Below are 15,385 nucleotides of genomic sequence, written 5' to 3'. Positions count from 1 at the left end.
ACAGATTGCACTGATTCGAAGAGCCATACAGTACTCTTTTAAAAAATTCTTTAAAAAGATTTTATTTATTTTGAGCGGGGAGTGGGCTGAGCAGGTAGCCCACTGTGGGGCTCCATCCCAGGACCCTGTGATCATGACCTGAGCCAAAGGCAGATGCTTAACTGACTGAGCCACCCAGGTGCCCCTCCATACAGTGCCCTTAGTTGGTATTTACAGAGCTATCATAAGCTTTCCTTAAAAAAACCTTTTATTGAGGTACGATTGACATACAAAAAGCTGTATATATTAAATGTATACAACTTGATGAGTTTGGAGATAAATAAACATCTGAGAACCCATCTCCACAATCTGTGTGGTGAAAATATCATTTCCTCCAGAAGTTGACTTCCTTTCTTCTTTTTTCCTATCCCTCCTCTCTAGCCAAATACAAGAGTGAACCAACAGGTGTAACTCCAGATTTAAAAACGCTCCTTCTGGTAGCAGCACCCTTGTCAAGGGAACTAGAGGTACCAGTGATTCAATCATCTAACTGTTCTAATGATCAGATTATGGTTAGCATGATTAGATTGCACTCCCCTTGATCAAACTGAATCCCTCAAGAAGTGCTAGAAGTCTCCACCCACTCCTTGAAGGTGATTGAGTACAAATCAACCTGGTTCTTGTTCTGAGACACTTAGCCAGAGGAAGATCAATGCATGATTTTCCTTGAGAATCCTAAATTTAAGAGTACTAAATGCAGAAAATGCTGTGTTGTAATTTCTAATATACTATCAGCGGGGATGTTGTCCAGCATGTGATTTGTTTACATTGGTGAACGATTTTATGAATTTTGGGGCAAAACTGTTCAACCATCCTATGGTTTACACAACTGTGTTTCTAGAAAATCCAAATGTATATTCATGTGCAAGAATACTTACATGTCACTGTATGTAGAATTGAATTGGATGTCAGTTCAAAACCTCAAAACAGATTTCCTACCCATATTCCTGACCAGGTCGCTGTAGAGCAGTGACACACTTACCGTTAGCCTAGTTGACCTGGTCACTGTCAACCTCAGTCCTCATTCCCCATGTAGACCAACCCAGCCAATCGCAGGTTTCACATCCCTGCCTCAGGTGGTCACACCCTGATGGAAATTCAGTGGTTTAGCTGGGATTCAGTGGCTTAGTGCCTGTAATCACCTCTCAGCTGTTGTGATTAGGTTGTGGGTCTTAGGATCAGATGACGCTCCACCCACTGAAACCAGAGTCCACCAGGAAGTCCTGGAAGTCTCCGCCCACTTGGATGGAGCTGGCTTATTCGGTCCGCTGCCTGTCCTCACACATCCCGTGGGAAGAGCCGAACCAGGTGGTCAGGGCCCTGGCAGCACAGTTCCCGAAGACCCCGCAGCCCCCGGCTGCCGCCGCCATGCCCTCGTCCCCGCTCAGGGTGGCTGTGGTGTGCAGAAGCCATGTGAACAGCAGCATGGAAGCCCACAGCCTCCTCTGCAAGAGAGGCTTCTGTGCGCGGTCTTTCGGGCTCAGATCTCGGGTGAGGATCCCAGGACCCCCTAGCAATCGCCGGGTGAGCTACGACTTCTCCACGACGTAGAAGCAGGATGTACGGGGACCTTTGCAGGAACGACCAGGAACGCTACCGCAGGAACGGAATCCTGCACTTCCTGGGGAGAAACCAGAGGATCAAGCCGCGCCCCAAAAGGTTTCTTCAGGAGTGCAGCGACCCCTTCGACGTCATCTTCACCTTGGAGGAGTGTGTATGACTGCGTGGTGCAGGAGCTGTGGGCCAGGGAGCAGGCGACCCTCCAGCCCGTGCACATGGTCAACGTGGCCATTGCCGACACCTTGGAGGACGCCACCCTTGGGGCTTTCCTTATCTGCCAGCTGTGCCAGAGCCTCCAGTGCGCGGGCGACGTGAACAGTCTGGGTCCGCTGCTGCTGGCGGCGGAGGAGAAAACAGGACGGAGCTTTCTTCACAGGGTCTGCTTCTACTGACGGCGTCGGCTGGACGGGGCGCCCTTGTTGGGTCACAGCTTTCGTGTGGCGTTTTGGACCAGTCGGTGGAGAAAGCCCTTTCCACTAGCTTCTGTTTGTCTGATTTTTAGGTATATACTCTCCACCAGGGAGGAGTCGAGCAAGAAAAAACATTTTTGGGAAACGAGGACGAGGGCCGGTAGTCCCCCAAGTCCAGACCTGGGGACACTGTTCTGGGTCCTTTGGGCACAGAACGTCATTGAGCGCTCACGTGGGTCCGCGAGGAAGTTCCTGGCACCGCCTGTGTGTTGCAGATGAGGGAAGGAACGTTTATAACGGACTGCGGCACAAGGGATCTGTTGAAGGATAGGCAGCCAATAAACATTCAAAGTCAACTGTTGCCCGAGGGTCTGCGGGACTGAAGTCTGAGCACCACAGAGACCCCGAGCTGCTCGAACAGGAGAAGCCCCACCCGCGGCAGGGGACGCAGACCGGCCCAGGCCTCCTCTGACCTCAGCACGCGCGGACTGACTTTGCCTCTGGTTCCTTAACCTCTTACCCCTTGTTGTATCTTGTTTGCCGTGTGACTTCGTAGGAAGCCAAGTTTAATGTGTAGTGAAATGTCATTGAGTTTGGAATCCTGAACCTGCTTTCGCCTTGCTTTATGATTAAATAAAGCTGACATTGTGCAGAGACACAGTTCGTACTGGCCTTTCTAGCACGTTCGCGACAGTCCCCTCCCTGCGCCAACAGGAGAAGAGACATCCTTAACACAGAGGCAAGAAATTTAGGGCCCAGAAATCTGTACGGACAACCTTTGCTACTTGGCACTAATCATCTACCCCAGCCCAAGTTCTGTTTAGAGTTCCTTACTAATTAAAGCGCCTGAAATTAGGCTTCCTTTATCCTGTCAATTCGTTAAAGATTTATTGTCTCTTTATCTAAGAAGTATAAAAACTGCCAGCTTTGGTCATTTCTTTAGGCTGCAGTTTCATTATTGGGCTTCCGTGAAGCACATAATAAAACTGATTTTTTTTCTCTTGTTAATCTGTCTCGTGTCAATTTAATTCTTAGTCCAGCTGGAACACTGTGATCGGTAGAAAATAATTTTTCCTTCTCTTCACTAATATAATTTTTTAGAAGAGCATCAAGTATGGAGAACAAGCTAGGATAAGACATGAATTGATATCAAAAGATGCTTTTTTTCTCCCCCTGAAGGTGTGACTACTTTCTTCTTCCTGATTAAAAATAACAATGTACAAGATTGCCTTTATAATCAGTTAGAATATAAAGTTATTTCCGAGTTGGAAAAAGTTCACATCCTACATTCAGGATGAGGAAAACCAAATAGAATTTCTTATAAAAGAATATAAACAAAGCACGAGAATTTTTTTTTCCAGCAACCATAAATGTGGATTTTTGATGACCAAACACTAAGCAGAATGATACACTACGTAGGCAAATGAAAAAATTTGTCATGAATCTCAAGAATCTCATGTGACTTAAACAAATTATGCATGGATATTTATGAACCCTTAGGAAAGAATGAAAATTCATTACTTATGGCTTCAAAATATGAATCTCATGACCAATCCTGGAATGAATATAATGAAATATCATTCTTTACATGAAAAACAAAAATTTGAAAATCGTCTTTACATATATATTGATATTGCAGATTGAAAAATAACTTTACTATTCATTAATTCAATAGTCAATGCCAGGGTAGGTATTAAAAGAGGTCTGTAGCAAGGTTGGTTTAGCTGGGAGAGCTTTTTTGAGGTGAAATACCATAAACGTGAACATTTGAAGTGAGATGAAGATTAGAGCAGGTGGGGAGGAATGGGCCAGAAGCTAGTCAGGAGAAGGCCAGGGAGGGGAATGGCACTTAGGGACCTGGGATCCAGGCCATTTGGAGGGCAAGGCTAATGGAGACAGCCGTGTCCCCGGGGCCCTGATGTAAGCACTTCCCTCAAGAGTTGTCATGAAAGAGAATAAACAGCTCAGTGCCTGGCTCCCAACTAGCTAAATGTCATCTCCAGTCTCAGTAAGATCTGGTGAGTAAATTAGACATGTGTGTAGTGGGGCAAGATCCAGGATCAAGGTAAGGATTGGGCTGGTGTCACATCCCAGGACTTTGCTGCATCAAGAGTGGTAATGACCAGAGCTACCAATCGGGTTGCTTACAGCAGAAGTGGAGGGGATGGTCTGGGAAGGGAGGTTTAGAGCACACGGGCAGCTGGGGTTAATGAAGCCTGCTCAAGAAAGAAGTAATCGAATGTGTGGCAAGTGCTCTAATGATTAGGTTAGACATACGAAAACAGAAAAGATATGGACTTACTTCGAACCCTTCTTGGTAAACATGACAAGAGCCCAGAGAATGACTGGGATTTCTTCTAGGCTTCCCAAAGCAAGTCATGGGAAGCAGAGCAGGACATCTCAGGCAGGTGTGAGGAGGGAATTAGGAGGGAGGGGCACTGAATGGGACATTGAGGATGAACTTGTGTCAGACCAAAGTCATCTTAATTTGGTCAGGAGACCAACTGAACAGGCAAATCCTCAGCCTTTGAGCTCCCTGCTTTCTCTCACTAGTTCTTATTAATGAAATGTCTTCAGGACACCTGGGTGGCTTAGTCATTTAAGTGACTGACACTTGATCTCAGCTCAGGTCTTGATCTCACGGTTGTGAGTTCAAGCCCCACATTGGGCTCCACCCTGGGTGTGGGGCCTACTTAAAAGAAAAAAAAATTCAAAAAATAATTTTTTTTCTGCTACTCCCTTTCCCCAAACACATGACCATCACCAGTTTCTGAAATCTACCCCCTCTCCAGCCCTGCCTTTATTGGTTTGTGTCTTCTACCTCTTCCTTCTTGCCATTTTCTTCTATCCCAATTAGGTCTGTGGGGGCACACACCTGCTCTTACATCCCTCCAATGCCATCCCACTGCAGATCAGCCACCCTCACTGGAGAGAACCTTGTCACAGAGCAGCCATATGCTCTATAGGAGACAGTGCCCTGACCTAGGCCAGCTGAATGGACTCCTCTGACTGGTGACTGTGATGGCAGAACACTCTCTCCTAGCACTTGGACGATGGAAATTGGAGCTGATTTTTTTCCCCAGAAAGAAAAATCAGGGGCATGAGGAGGATAACTGGAATGGAAGAAATAATGTTCATGAGTGTAAGATACACCTTAGCTACTAAGCTAGATGTTTTAAGATACCCTTTTATAGGGGGAATTATTATTTGTGTCCAATTCTTCAGCCTATCTGCTTACAGATTTGATTTTCTCCTAAACCATGAAGGCAGAACTCAGGTAAATTCCCATTTTTTCTGTTTCCCTAGTTTATAATATGGTGCTGAAAAATAGTTACTGCTTCCTGAATGACCAAGTGAATGAATGAATGTATACTAAGAACTAACTGATAAAATTTCCACCTGTAGAAAACCTCCCAAATGTCATGCACATCCCTTTCCAGCAATAATGCCTTATTTTCTGAATTCAGTCATTTCTGAACTTAGTTTCCTAAGGTGTGAGCATGAGTCCATCAATGTTACTTCTTTAAGGTCTGTTGACTCTCTCCACAAGTGAGCTGATAATGTGGTGAAGCCCGAGAGATTTCAAATCTCATTTCCTTCAGTTAGGCCAAATCTGCCTGTACAAACACCACCCTGCTTTCTTCAGTATTCCCTACACACAGCTAACTGGGGCTGAATAAACACTGTCCAACGAGCATGCCATACTTCGATTTGAATGCCCACATTTCCTTCACTTGCTTCCTGCCCTATTCATTCTTTTCCTTATGATGAACCACCTACTACAACGTCAAGTTCAAGAAACATCTTGTTACAGCCTTTCCAGATACATGTAATGATTTCCTTTGTGTATTCATAATCTTGTGTTTGTAGGAGAAATACATACAACAATGTGTTTTATTTGATTAGCTTGGGGTATAAATTAGACTGTTAAATTAGACTATCACTCATTGAGGTAGATAATACGTCCTATTGACTTCTTATGTTTCTTATTGTTTGCATGTTTAGAGAAGATGGAGAGTATGAGATATGCCAAAAGCTCCTAGTGTCTTCACAAAGAATCTTGCAAGAAAATTTGTATTTTCAGCACTGTCTATGAATCCAATGTGATGTCTCCGGTAGTCTCCACAGGTATGATTTCCTTAAACCACACTTGTGTTAGCCACACAATCTTCCACTTCCTGGGCATCCCTGGGCTACAGGACCAGCACATGTGGATTTCCATCCCCTTCTTCATTTCCTATGTCATTGCCCTGCTTGGGAACAGCCTGCTCATTGGCATTATCCTCACAAGGCACAGCCTCCGGGAACCCATGTACCTCTTCCTCTGCATGCTGGCTGGAGCAGACCTCGTGCTCTCCACATGCACCGTACCTCAGGCCTTGGCCATCTTCTGGTTCCGTGCTGGGGAGATCTCCCTGGATCGCTGCATCACTCAGTTCTTCTTCATCCACTGCACCTTCATCTCTGAGTCAGGGATCTTGCTGGTGATGGCGTTTGACCGCTACATTGCCATATGCTACCCCCTGAGATACACCACTATTCTTACACATGCTCTGATTGGGAAAATTGGTGTGATCATCTTCCTGAGAAGTTATTGTATGATTTTCCCCATAATATTTCTTCTGAAAAGATTGACTTTCTGCCAAAATAATATTATTCCACACACCTATTGTGAACACATTGGTTTGGCCAAATATGCTTGTAATGACATTCGAGTGAACATCTGGTATGGACTTTTTGTCATCACGTCGACAGTGGTCTTAGATGTCCTGTTAATTTTTGTTTCTTATGTGCTGATTCTCCATGCTGTCTTCCACATGCCTTCCCGAGATGCTCGCCACAAAGCTCTCAACACGTGTGGCTCCCATGTCTGCATCATCATCCTCTTTTATGGGCCTGCGATCTTTACAACCCTTACTCAGCGGTTTGGACGCCACATTCCACCTCATATCCACATCTTATTGGCTAATGTCTGCATTCTGGTTCCACCTATGCTGAATCCCATCATTTATGGGATTAAGACCAAGCAAATCCGGGAGCAGGTGTCTTACATATTTTTCCCAAAGCAGAAATAACTTTGGCAGAGGAATAGCATTTTCAGCATCTCTAGTTATCCACGATGTGATCTGTGGAAGCAGTGGGTGGAAACACTAGCAGTAAGTGGAAACACTAGGAAATAGCTCAGTGAATTCTGTTTTTGGAGCATGTTCATCAGGAAGGTGACAAGACTTGCATCTTCCACTGTCAAAGCAACAGAGAGAGCAGTGCCATTGACTGAGCTGGTTACCTCCTGAATGGAGTCTGTGGCTGGATATGTGAATGTTCAGAGTCATGTGTCCTTATCGGTAGCCTAATTTTTGGTAATGAATGAAATTAGGGAAGGAAAAATTCTTTCTCTATTCTTCAAGGTGCTCCAGCTGGACTAAGAATTAAACTGACATGAGACAGATTAAGAGGAAAAAAAAAACCAAGGTTTATTATGTGCACACAGAAGACCAATAATGAAATTGAGACCTAAAGAAATGACTGAGGCAGGAAGTTTTTAAACTTTTTAGAGAAAGAGACAATAAATTTTTGAGGAATTGACAGAATAAAGAAAACAGGGGTTTGGGAACTTAAATTAGTAGGGAATTCTAAGCAGAAATTTAGTCCGAGGTAGTAGATTAGGAAAAAAAAATAACAAGGTTTGTTTCTATGGTTTTCTCAACTTTCAAGTTCCTATCTTTGGTGATAAGGTTGTATTTTTACTTGGTACAGAGAGAATATTCTTCACGTGGGAGATCTGTTTTCTGCTTTCACGGGGCCAGTATGAGTCTGAGAGTCCTTGCATTGGCTTTTTCTTAAGTAACTTTTATTGAAAATAATTAATGTACCAAAGTGACACATTTTGAGGCAGACTGCCCTTGGCCCCTGTGAAATGAGAACAGTGAGTGCTCTGGTCTTGGAAGTTGTTAAGTTATTCCTCACTGTGTTTCTCATCCTGTGAAATAGCTTGTGATATCCCTGGACAATCACATAGAAAGGGCCTAATATTTTGGTTACGCAGGGTGAATAACTTCTGGAAATCTTATGGGCAGCATGGTGTATTGCATGTTTAAAATTTGCTAAGAGATTTGATCTTTATTTTAAATTTAATTTTATTTTTAAAATTTCTTTTCAGTGTACCAGAATTCATTGTGTATGTAAGAGATTTGATCTTAAGTGCTCTCACCCTCTCACAGGAATTACAGCTAGGAAAGGAAATGAATATGTTAATTAGCTTGATTTTGGTAATCATTTCACAGTCTCAATATGTCAAAATGTCACATTGTGTACCCTAAATGTGTGTAATTTTTATTTGTCAGTTATACTTTAATAAAGCAGGAAAAAAAAGAAGTCACCTAAAATACAGCAATTAGATTTGTTAATAATTTGGTATGTATGTGTCCATATATTTCTCTATGTATCTTTATTTGTTTAAAAATAATAAAAATATAAACATATTCATAAATGTTGATGGACATATATGTAGTTATACTTTGAGAAAAGGTGGAATTTTTTTGTGTGTGTGTTTTTTTTTAAAGATTTTGCTTATTTATTTGATAGAGAGAGAGATCACAAGGTAGGCAGAGTGGCAGGCAGAGAGAGAGGGGGAAGCAGGCTCCCCACTGAGCATAGAGCCCAATGTGGGGCTAGATCCCAGGACCCTAAGATCACGACCTGAGCCGATTGCAGAGGTTTAACCCATTGAGCCACCCAGGTGCCCCTTGATGTTCTTTTAAAAGAAATCCATTTACCCCAACTCCCTTCTTCTAACTCCCCATGTCCTCCATGCTATTTGTTATGGTCCACAAATAAGTGAAACCATATGATAATTGACTCTCTCTGCTTGACTTATTTTACTCAGCATAATCTCTTCCAGTTGGAAGGGGAGGTGAACAATGAGAGACTATGGACTCTGAAAAACAATCTGAAGGGTTTGAAGAGGTGCGGGGGTGGGAGGTTGGGGGAACCAGGTGGTGGGTATTAGAGAGGGCACGGATTGCATGGAGCACTGGGTGTGGTACAAAAACAATGAATACTGTTATGCTGAAAAAAAAAAAAGATTTCAAGTAAAAAAAAAATTAAAAATAGAGCTTCCCTATGACCCTGCCATTGCACTACTGGGTATTTACCCCAAAGATACAGATGGAGTGAAAAGAAGGGCCATCTGTACCCCAAAGTTTATAGCAGCAATGGCCACAGTCGCCAAACTGTGGAAAGAACCAAGATGCCCTTCAACGGACAAATGGATAAGGAAGATGTGGTCAATATACTCTATGGAGTATTATGCCTCCATCAGAAAGGATGAATACCCAACTTTTGTAGCAACATGGACAGGACTGAAAGGGATTATGCTGAGTGAAATAAGTGAAGCAGAGAGAGTCAATTATCATATGGTTTCACTTATTTGTGGAGCATAACAAATAGCATGGAGGACAAGGGGAGATGGAGAGGAGAAGGGAGTTGAGCGAAATTGGAAGGGGAGGTGAACCATGAGAGACTATGGACTCTGAAAAACAATCTGAGGGTTTTGAAGGGGCGGGGGGTAGGAGGTTGGGGGATCCAGGTGGTGGGTATTGTAGAGGGCACGGATTGCATGGAGCACTGGGTGTGGTGCAAAAATAATGAATACTGTTACGCTGAAAAAGTAAAAAATTAAAAAAAAAACAAAAAAATAAAGGTGTGATAGCAAGAAAAAAATCCATTTAATTAACATATAGTGTATTATTAATTTCAGAGGTAGAGTTTAGGGATTCATCAGTTGCATATAACTCCCAGTGCTCATTACATCATGTGCCCTCTGTAATGCCCATCACCCAGTTACCCTATCCTCCTACCCCCTGCCCTCCATCAACCCTCAGTTTCTTTCCTACAGTTAAGAGTCTCTTACGGTTTGTGTCCCTCTCCAGTTTGTTTTATTTTTTTTTTCTCTCCCTTCACTCATGATCCTGTTTTGTTTAAGTTCCACATATGAATGAAATCATGTGATAATGATCTTTCTTGGACTGACTGACTTTTCTTGACATAATACCCTCTAGTTTCATCCACGTCATTGCAAATGGTAGGATTTCATTTTCTGATGGCTAATATTCATATCTATCTATCTATCTATCTATCTATCTCACCTCCTCTTTATCCATTCTTCTGTTGATGGACATCTGGACTCTTTCCATAGTTTGGCTATTGTGGACATTGCTGCTATAAACATTTGGGTGCACAGGCCCCTTGGGATCACATTTGTATCTTTGGGGTAAATACCTAGGAGTGCAATTGCTAGGTCATAGGGTAGCTCTATTTTCAACTTTTTGAGGACCCTTCTTACTGTTTTCCAGAGTGGCTACACCAGCTTGCATTCCCACCAGCAGTGCAGGAGGGTTCCCCCATGGACAAACTATTCTGTACTGTTTTCTGTACAATGCATACGGTGGGACTGAGGGGGAAGGGGGAAGAGGCCCTGGAACACACACTTGAACATGTACAAAAGTAACTTGACACTATGACACCCCACCAGCAAGAATGATGGAGCTCTCCCTCGTCCCCAGCGCTGAGGGGCACATTCTAGAAAATGGCAGGAGGGGAGCTAACCAGTGCTGGCCAAGGTGCTGTGGGGGTGAGAAGGGGTGTGAGTCCACAGGGGAAGAGGGCCTATGAGTAGGCCAGTTGGCTGTTGAGCAGCAGTTGGCTGTTGAGCAGCAGCTCAGCAGCTTCTCAAGGATAGTGAGGGCGTGGCGGAGTGGCTGGCCAGCTCCTTGGGGCCTCCGTAGTCCTCCGGCAGGCTCAGACCCAGGTGCGGAAGTCCCGCCTCTCCTTGCTGTAGGTAATGGCTGCCAGCATCCTGCACAGGATAAGTTTGGTTTGGTCCTGGAACAAGCCGGTCTGCACACAGCTATTGCTGAGGTGTGATGGCACTGCAGATGCAAAACCAGGTGCGCAGGGTAGGGTAGCCCGGCCGGCTGATCACCTTCCCTGGGCGTGATATTGGCGCCTGCCTTCAGCAAGAGCGAAGTGGTGCCACTATAGTGGTGCCATGTAGTTCAGGAAATACTTCAGGAGGCTGATCTTCATCAGGGAGCTGGGATGGGAGCTCACGGTGAGGTAGGACTCTGTGCCATCGCGCTCTGTGTCATTGTAAAGGATCAGGTGCATTGAGTCGTTGAAGAACACCCCCATGCCCTTGTCGCACAGGGGGTACCCGAGGGCATATTGTTCAAAGAGTCCATGCGCCTGCTGACCCAGAAGATGGGGATGTAGGCGGGATCCTCAGCCTCCTCTTGCATCACCAGCCCCCGCTCCAAGGGCTTGGATGCTTTGACGCTGTGTAGCTGTTGCAGCATGTCGCCAGGGGCAGTCAGCTGCCTCATTGGTCTCCCGGGCCACTGGCTCCTCTTTTTCCCTCGGCCGCTTGGGCATGGAGTTCTCCGTGCTTTATTGAGGACTGTGAGAGGCTTCAGTTGCTGGGGTCCAGGCTGCTGAGAGCAATGGAAAACTGGGGTGCAGTGGTGAGACAGGTGATGGGGAGCCGGGCGGGGATGGAGCCAGAAGTAAAGAAGTCGTCACTGAGCAGCTCGTGAATGGTGGGGTGGGCAGTAGGGTCTGTCTGAAGCAGCCTCTGGATGAGGGAGATGGCCACAGGGTTGATGTGTTTGGAATACTGTAGTCATTCTTCTTGATCCAGAGGTATGTCTCTTTGAGGCGCGAGGTCTCAAAAGATGGTTTGCCCACTAACAATGTATACATGATACACCCAATGGACCACACGTCCACCTCCAAACGGTGCACTTTCTTGCTCAGTGCCTCAGGAGCTATGCAATTAGGAGTCCACCCAGGGACTTCTTGCATTCCCCATCATATTCCACTTTGGTTGCCAGTCCCAAATCCCCTATTTTCACCTCCAGATCCTCATTCAGGAAAAGGTTGCCCAGCTTGAGGTCCCGGTGTATAACAGTTTTGGTACAGGTATTGGTTTTGGTGCAGGTACTGGTAGCCGAGGACAATCTGTGGAAGGTGGTAGCAGGCTTCTGGCACAGTCATTGCTTTCCTCGGCTTGTGCAGCTCCAGGAGAGACCTCTCGGCAGAGCTCCAGCACCACAAATAGAAGTTGTTGGCCGTGAAAAAGCTGTGCAAGCCTACTACGTGCTGGTGGGCGAAGCTGTGTAAATGGATATCCCCATGGACATCTTCTTCTGGTGCAGCTTGAGCAGCAACAACTTAGGCACAATCTTGCCTGTGCACAACTCCTTAGTGTCAGGGTCGGAGATCTTGAAACACTTAGCAAAGTCACCCCTCCCCAGACAGCGTCCTTGCAGGCCCGTCCACTAGGACCTCCGGGATCTCTTTCAGAGCTAGTAGCCATTGGGGGCAGCAGCTGTAACTCCTGCCGGGCTTTCCCTGGGTGGGCTGGTGCTGGTGCCAGCTTCCCTGCAGTTGCTGGAAATTCATGTTCCTGGAGTTGCTCCATGGACCTAGCAGGGTATGGGCAGTCTTGGCACCACTTCGCTCTACCTTCGCACGTTCCCCTTCTTCTCACTACATCTGTACCTTTGGGGCAAATACCTAGTAGTGCAATTGCTGGGTCCTAAGGTAGCTCTATTTTAACACCTTGAGGAACCTCCATACTGTTTTCCAGAGTGGCTATACCAGCTTGCATTCCCACCAACATTGTAAGAGTTTCTCTTCATCCACATCCTTGCCAACATTTGTTGATTCCTGTTTTGTTAATTTTTGCCATTCTAAGTGGTGTAAGGTGGTATCTGGTTGTGATTTTGATTTGTATTTCCCTGATGGCTAGTTATGTTGAACACTTTTTCATGTGTCTGTTAGCCATTTGTGTGTCTTCTTTAGAGAAGTGTCTGTTCATGTCTTCTGCCCATTTTTTGACTGGGTTATTTGTTTTTTGAGTGTTGAGTTTGATACGTTCTTTATAGATCTTAGATACCAACCTTTTATCTGTAATGTCATTGGCAGATGACATTCCATGGGTTCCCTCTTAGTTTTGTTGACTGTTTCCTTTGCTGTGCAGAAGCTTTTTATCTTGATGAAATCAAGCAGAGAAAGACAATTATCATAGGATTTAACTCATATGTGGGACATAAGCAATAGTATGGAGGACCATAGGGGAAGGGATGGAAAACTGACGGGGGAGAAATCAGAGAGGGAGATGAACCATGAGAGACTATGGACCCTGAGAAACAAAGTGAGGGTTTTAGAGGGGAGGTGGGTGGGGGGATGGGGTAACAGGGTGATGGCTATTAAGGAGAGCACATGTGATGAGCGCTGGGTGTTATATGCAACTAATGGATCACTGAACACTAAATCAAAAACTGATGATGTACTATACAGTGGCTAACTGAACACAATATAAAAATAAAAATCTCAAAAAAGAAGATGTGATACACACACACACACACACACAGAGAATTGACTATTACTCTGCTATAAAAAAGAATGAAATCTTACGCTAAGTCATTCAGAGAAAGTTTAATACAGTATGATTTCATTCATGTGGAATTTAAGAAACAAAACAAATGGTAGGGGGTGCTGGGAAGATGGTAGAGGAGTACGGGACCCTATTTTAACCAGTTCCCAGAATTTAGCTGGATATCTACTAAACCATTCTGATCACCCATGAAATCAGCTTGAGATATAAGAATATATATCTGAATCTCTACAAGCGGAAAAATGGCATTTTTCAAGAGCTGGAAAAAAGAATCCTAAAATGTGTATGGAACTAGCAAATACCCCAAATTATGAAAGAAATGTTAAAAAAGAAAAAAAAAAAAGCAGGGACATCATGTTGCCTGATTTCAAGTTATATTACAAAGCTGTGATCCCAAGACAGCATGATATTGAAACAAAAATAGACATATAGACCAATGGAACAGAATAGAGAGATCAAATATGGACCTTCAACTCTATGGTCAACTAATCTTCAACAAAGCAGGAAAAAATATCCAATGGAAAAAAGATAGTCCCTTCAAAAAATGGTGCTGGGAAAATTGGACAGCTATATACAGAAGAATGAAACTCGACCATTCTTTTATACCATATTCAAGGATAAACTCAAAAAGGACAAAAGACCTCAATGTGAGACAGGAATCCATCAGAATCCTAGAGGAGAACATAGGCAATAATCTCTCAACATCAGCCACAGCAACTTCTTTCAAGACATGTCTCCAAAGGCAAAAGAGTCAAAAGCGAAAATGAACTTTTGGGACTTCATCAATATAAACACCTTCTGCACAGCAAAGGAGACCATCAACAAAACAAAGAGGCAACCCACAGAATGGGAGAAGATATTCGTAAATGACACTACAGACAAAAAGCTGATGTTCAAGATTTATAAGGAACTTCTCAAACTCAACACCCAAAAAAAAAAAATATTCTAGTCAAAAAATGGGCAGAAGACATGAACAGACACTTCTCCAAAGAAGACATACAAATGGCTAACAGACACATGAAAAAAATGTTCATCATCATTAGCCATTAGGGAAATTCAAATCAAAATGACATTGAGATACCACCTTACACCAGTTAGAATGGCAAAAATTAACAAAACAGGAAACAAACATTGGAGAGGATGTGGAGAAAGGGGAACTCTCTTACATTGTTGGTGGGAATGCAAGTTGGTGCAGCCACTTTGGAAAACAGTGTGGAGGTTCCTCCAAAATTCTTATGACCCAGCAATTGCATTACTAGGTATTTACCCCACAGGTACAGATGTAGTGAAAAGAAGGGGCACATACACCCCCAATATTCATAGTAGCAATGTCCACAATAGCTGAACTGTGGAAAGAGCAGATGCCCTTCAACACATGAATGGATAAAGAAGATGTAGTCTATATGTACAATGGAATATTCCTCAGCCATCAGAAAGGATGAATACCCACCATTTGCATTGGCATGGGTGGAACTGGAGAGCATTATGCTGAGTAAAATAAGTCAAGCAGAGAAAGACAATTATCATATGATTTCTCTTATATATGGAACATAAGGAATAGCATGGAGGATGTTGGGAGAAGGAAGGGAAAAATGAAGGGGGGTGGAAATCAGAGGGTGAGACGAACTATGAGAGACTATGGATTCCAAGAAACAAACTGAGGGTTTGTGGTGTCAGGGGGGATTGGTTAGCCAGGTGATGGGTAGTAAGGAGGGCCGGGAGTGCATGGAGCACTCGGTGTTATACACAAATGATGAATCATGGAACACTACATCAAAAACGAATGATGTACTGTAGGTGACCAACATAACATTCACACACACACAAAAAAAAAAAAAAAAAAGAAAAGAAACAAAACAAAAGAACATGGAGGAAAAAAGAGAGGAATACTAAAAAACAGACTCTTATCTATAGAGAA

The 15,385-nt window shown here is 44.0% G+C and overlaps 1 protein-coding gene and 2 pseudogenes across 1 annotated transcript; 2 read left to right on the top strand and 1 right to left on the bottom strand.

Moving 5' to 3' along the window:
- Nucleotides 1-1,407: 1,407 nt before the first annotated feature.
- LOC111159370 lies at nucleotides 1,408-1,991 on the top strand (annotated as a pseudogene).
- A 4,148-nt stretch (nucleotides 1,992-6,139) lies between these two features.
- On the top strand, nucleotides 6,140-7,084 carry LOC111159624 (olfactory receptor 52B4-like). Its single transcript, XM_022522162.1, has one exon. The coding sequence runs from the start codon at nucleotides 6,140-6,142 to the stop codon at nucleotides 7,082-7,084; it is 945 nt and encodes a 314-aa protein (XP_022377870.1).
- Nucleotides 7,085-10,525: 3,441 nt separating this feature from the next.
- Nucleotides 10,526-12,470, bottom strand: LOC111159334 (annotated as a pseudogene).
- Between the last annotated feature and the right edge of the window lie 2,915 nt (nucleotides 12,471-15,385).

Source organism: Enhydra lutris, unplaced genomic scaffold (genome assembly GCF_002288905.1).
Source record: "Enhydra lutris kenyoni isolate GAN:26980312 unplaced genomic scaffold, ASM228890v2 scaffoldscaffold68, whole genome shotgun sequence".
Classification (NCBI taxonomy): domain Eukaryota; kingdom Metazoa; phylum Chordata; class Mammalia; order Carnivora; family Mustelidae; genus Enhydra; species Enhydra lutris.
This window is presented reverse-complemented; position numbering and strand designations above follow the sequence as displayed.

Bases quoted from the DNA above. Each gene is read 5' to 3' on its own strand.
- LOC111159624 (XM_022522162.1), top strand. From the start codon at position 6,140: ATGATTTCCTTAAACCACACTTGTGTTAGCCACACAATCTTCCACTTC.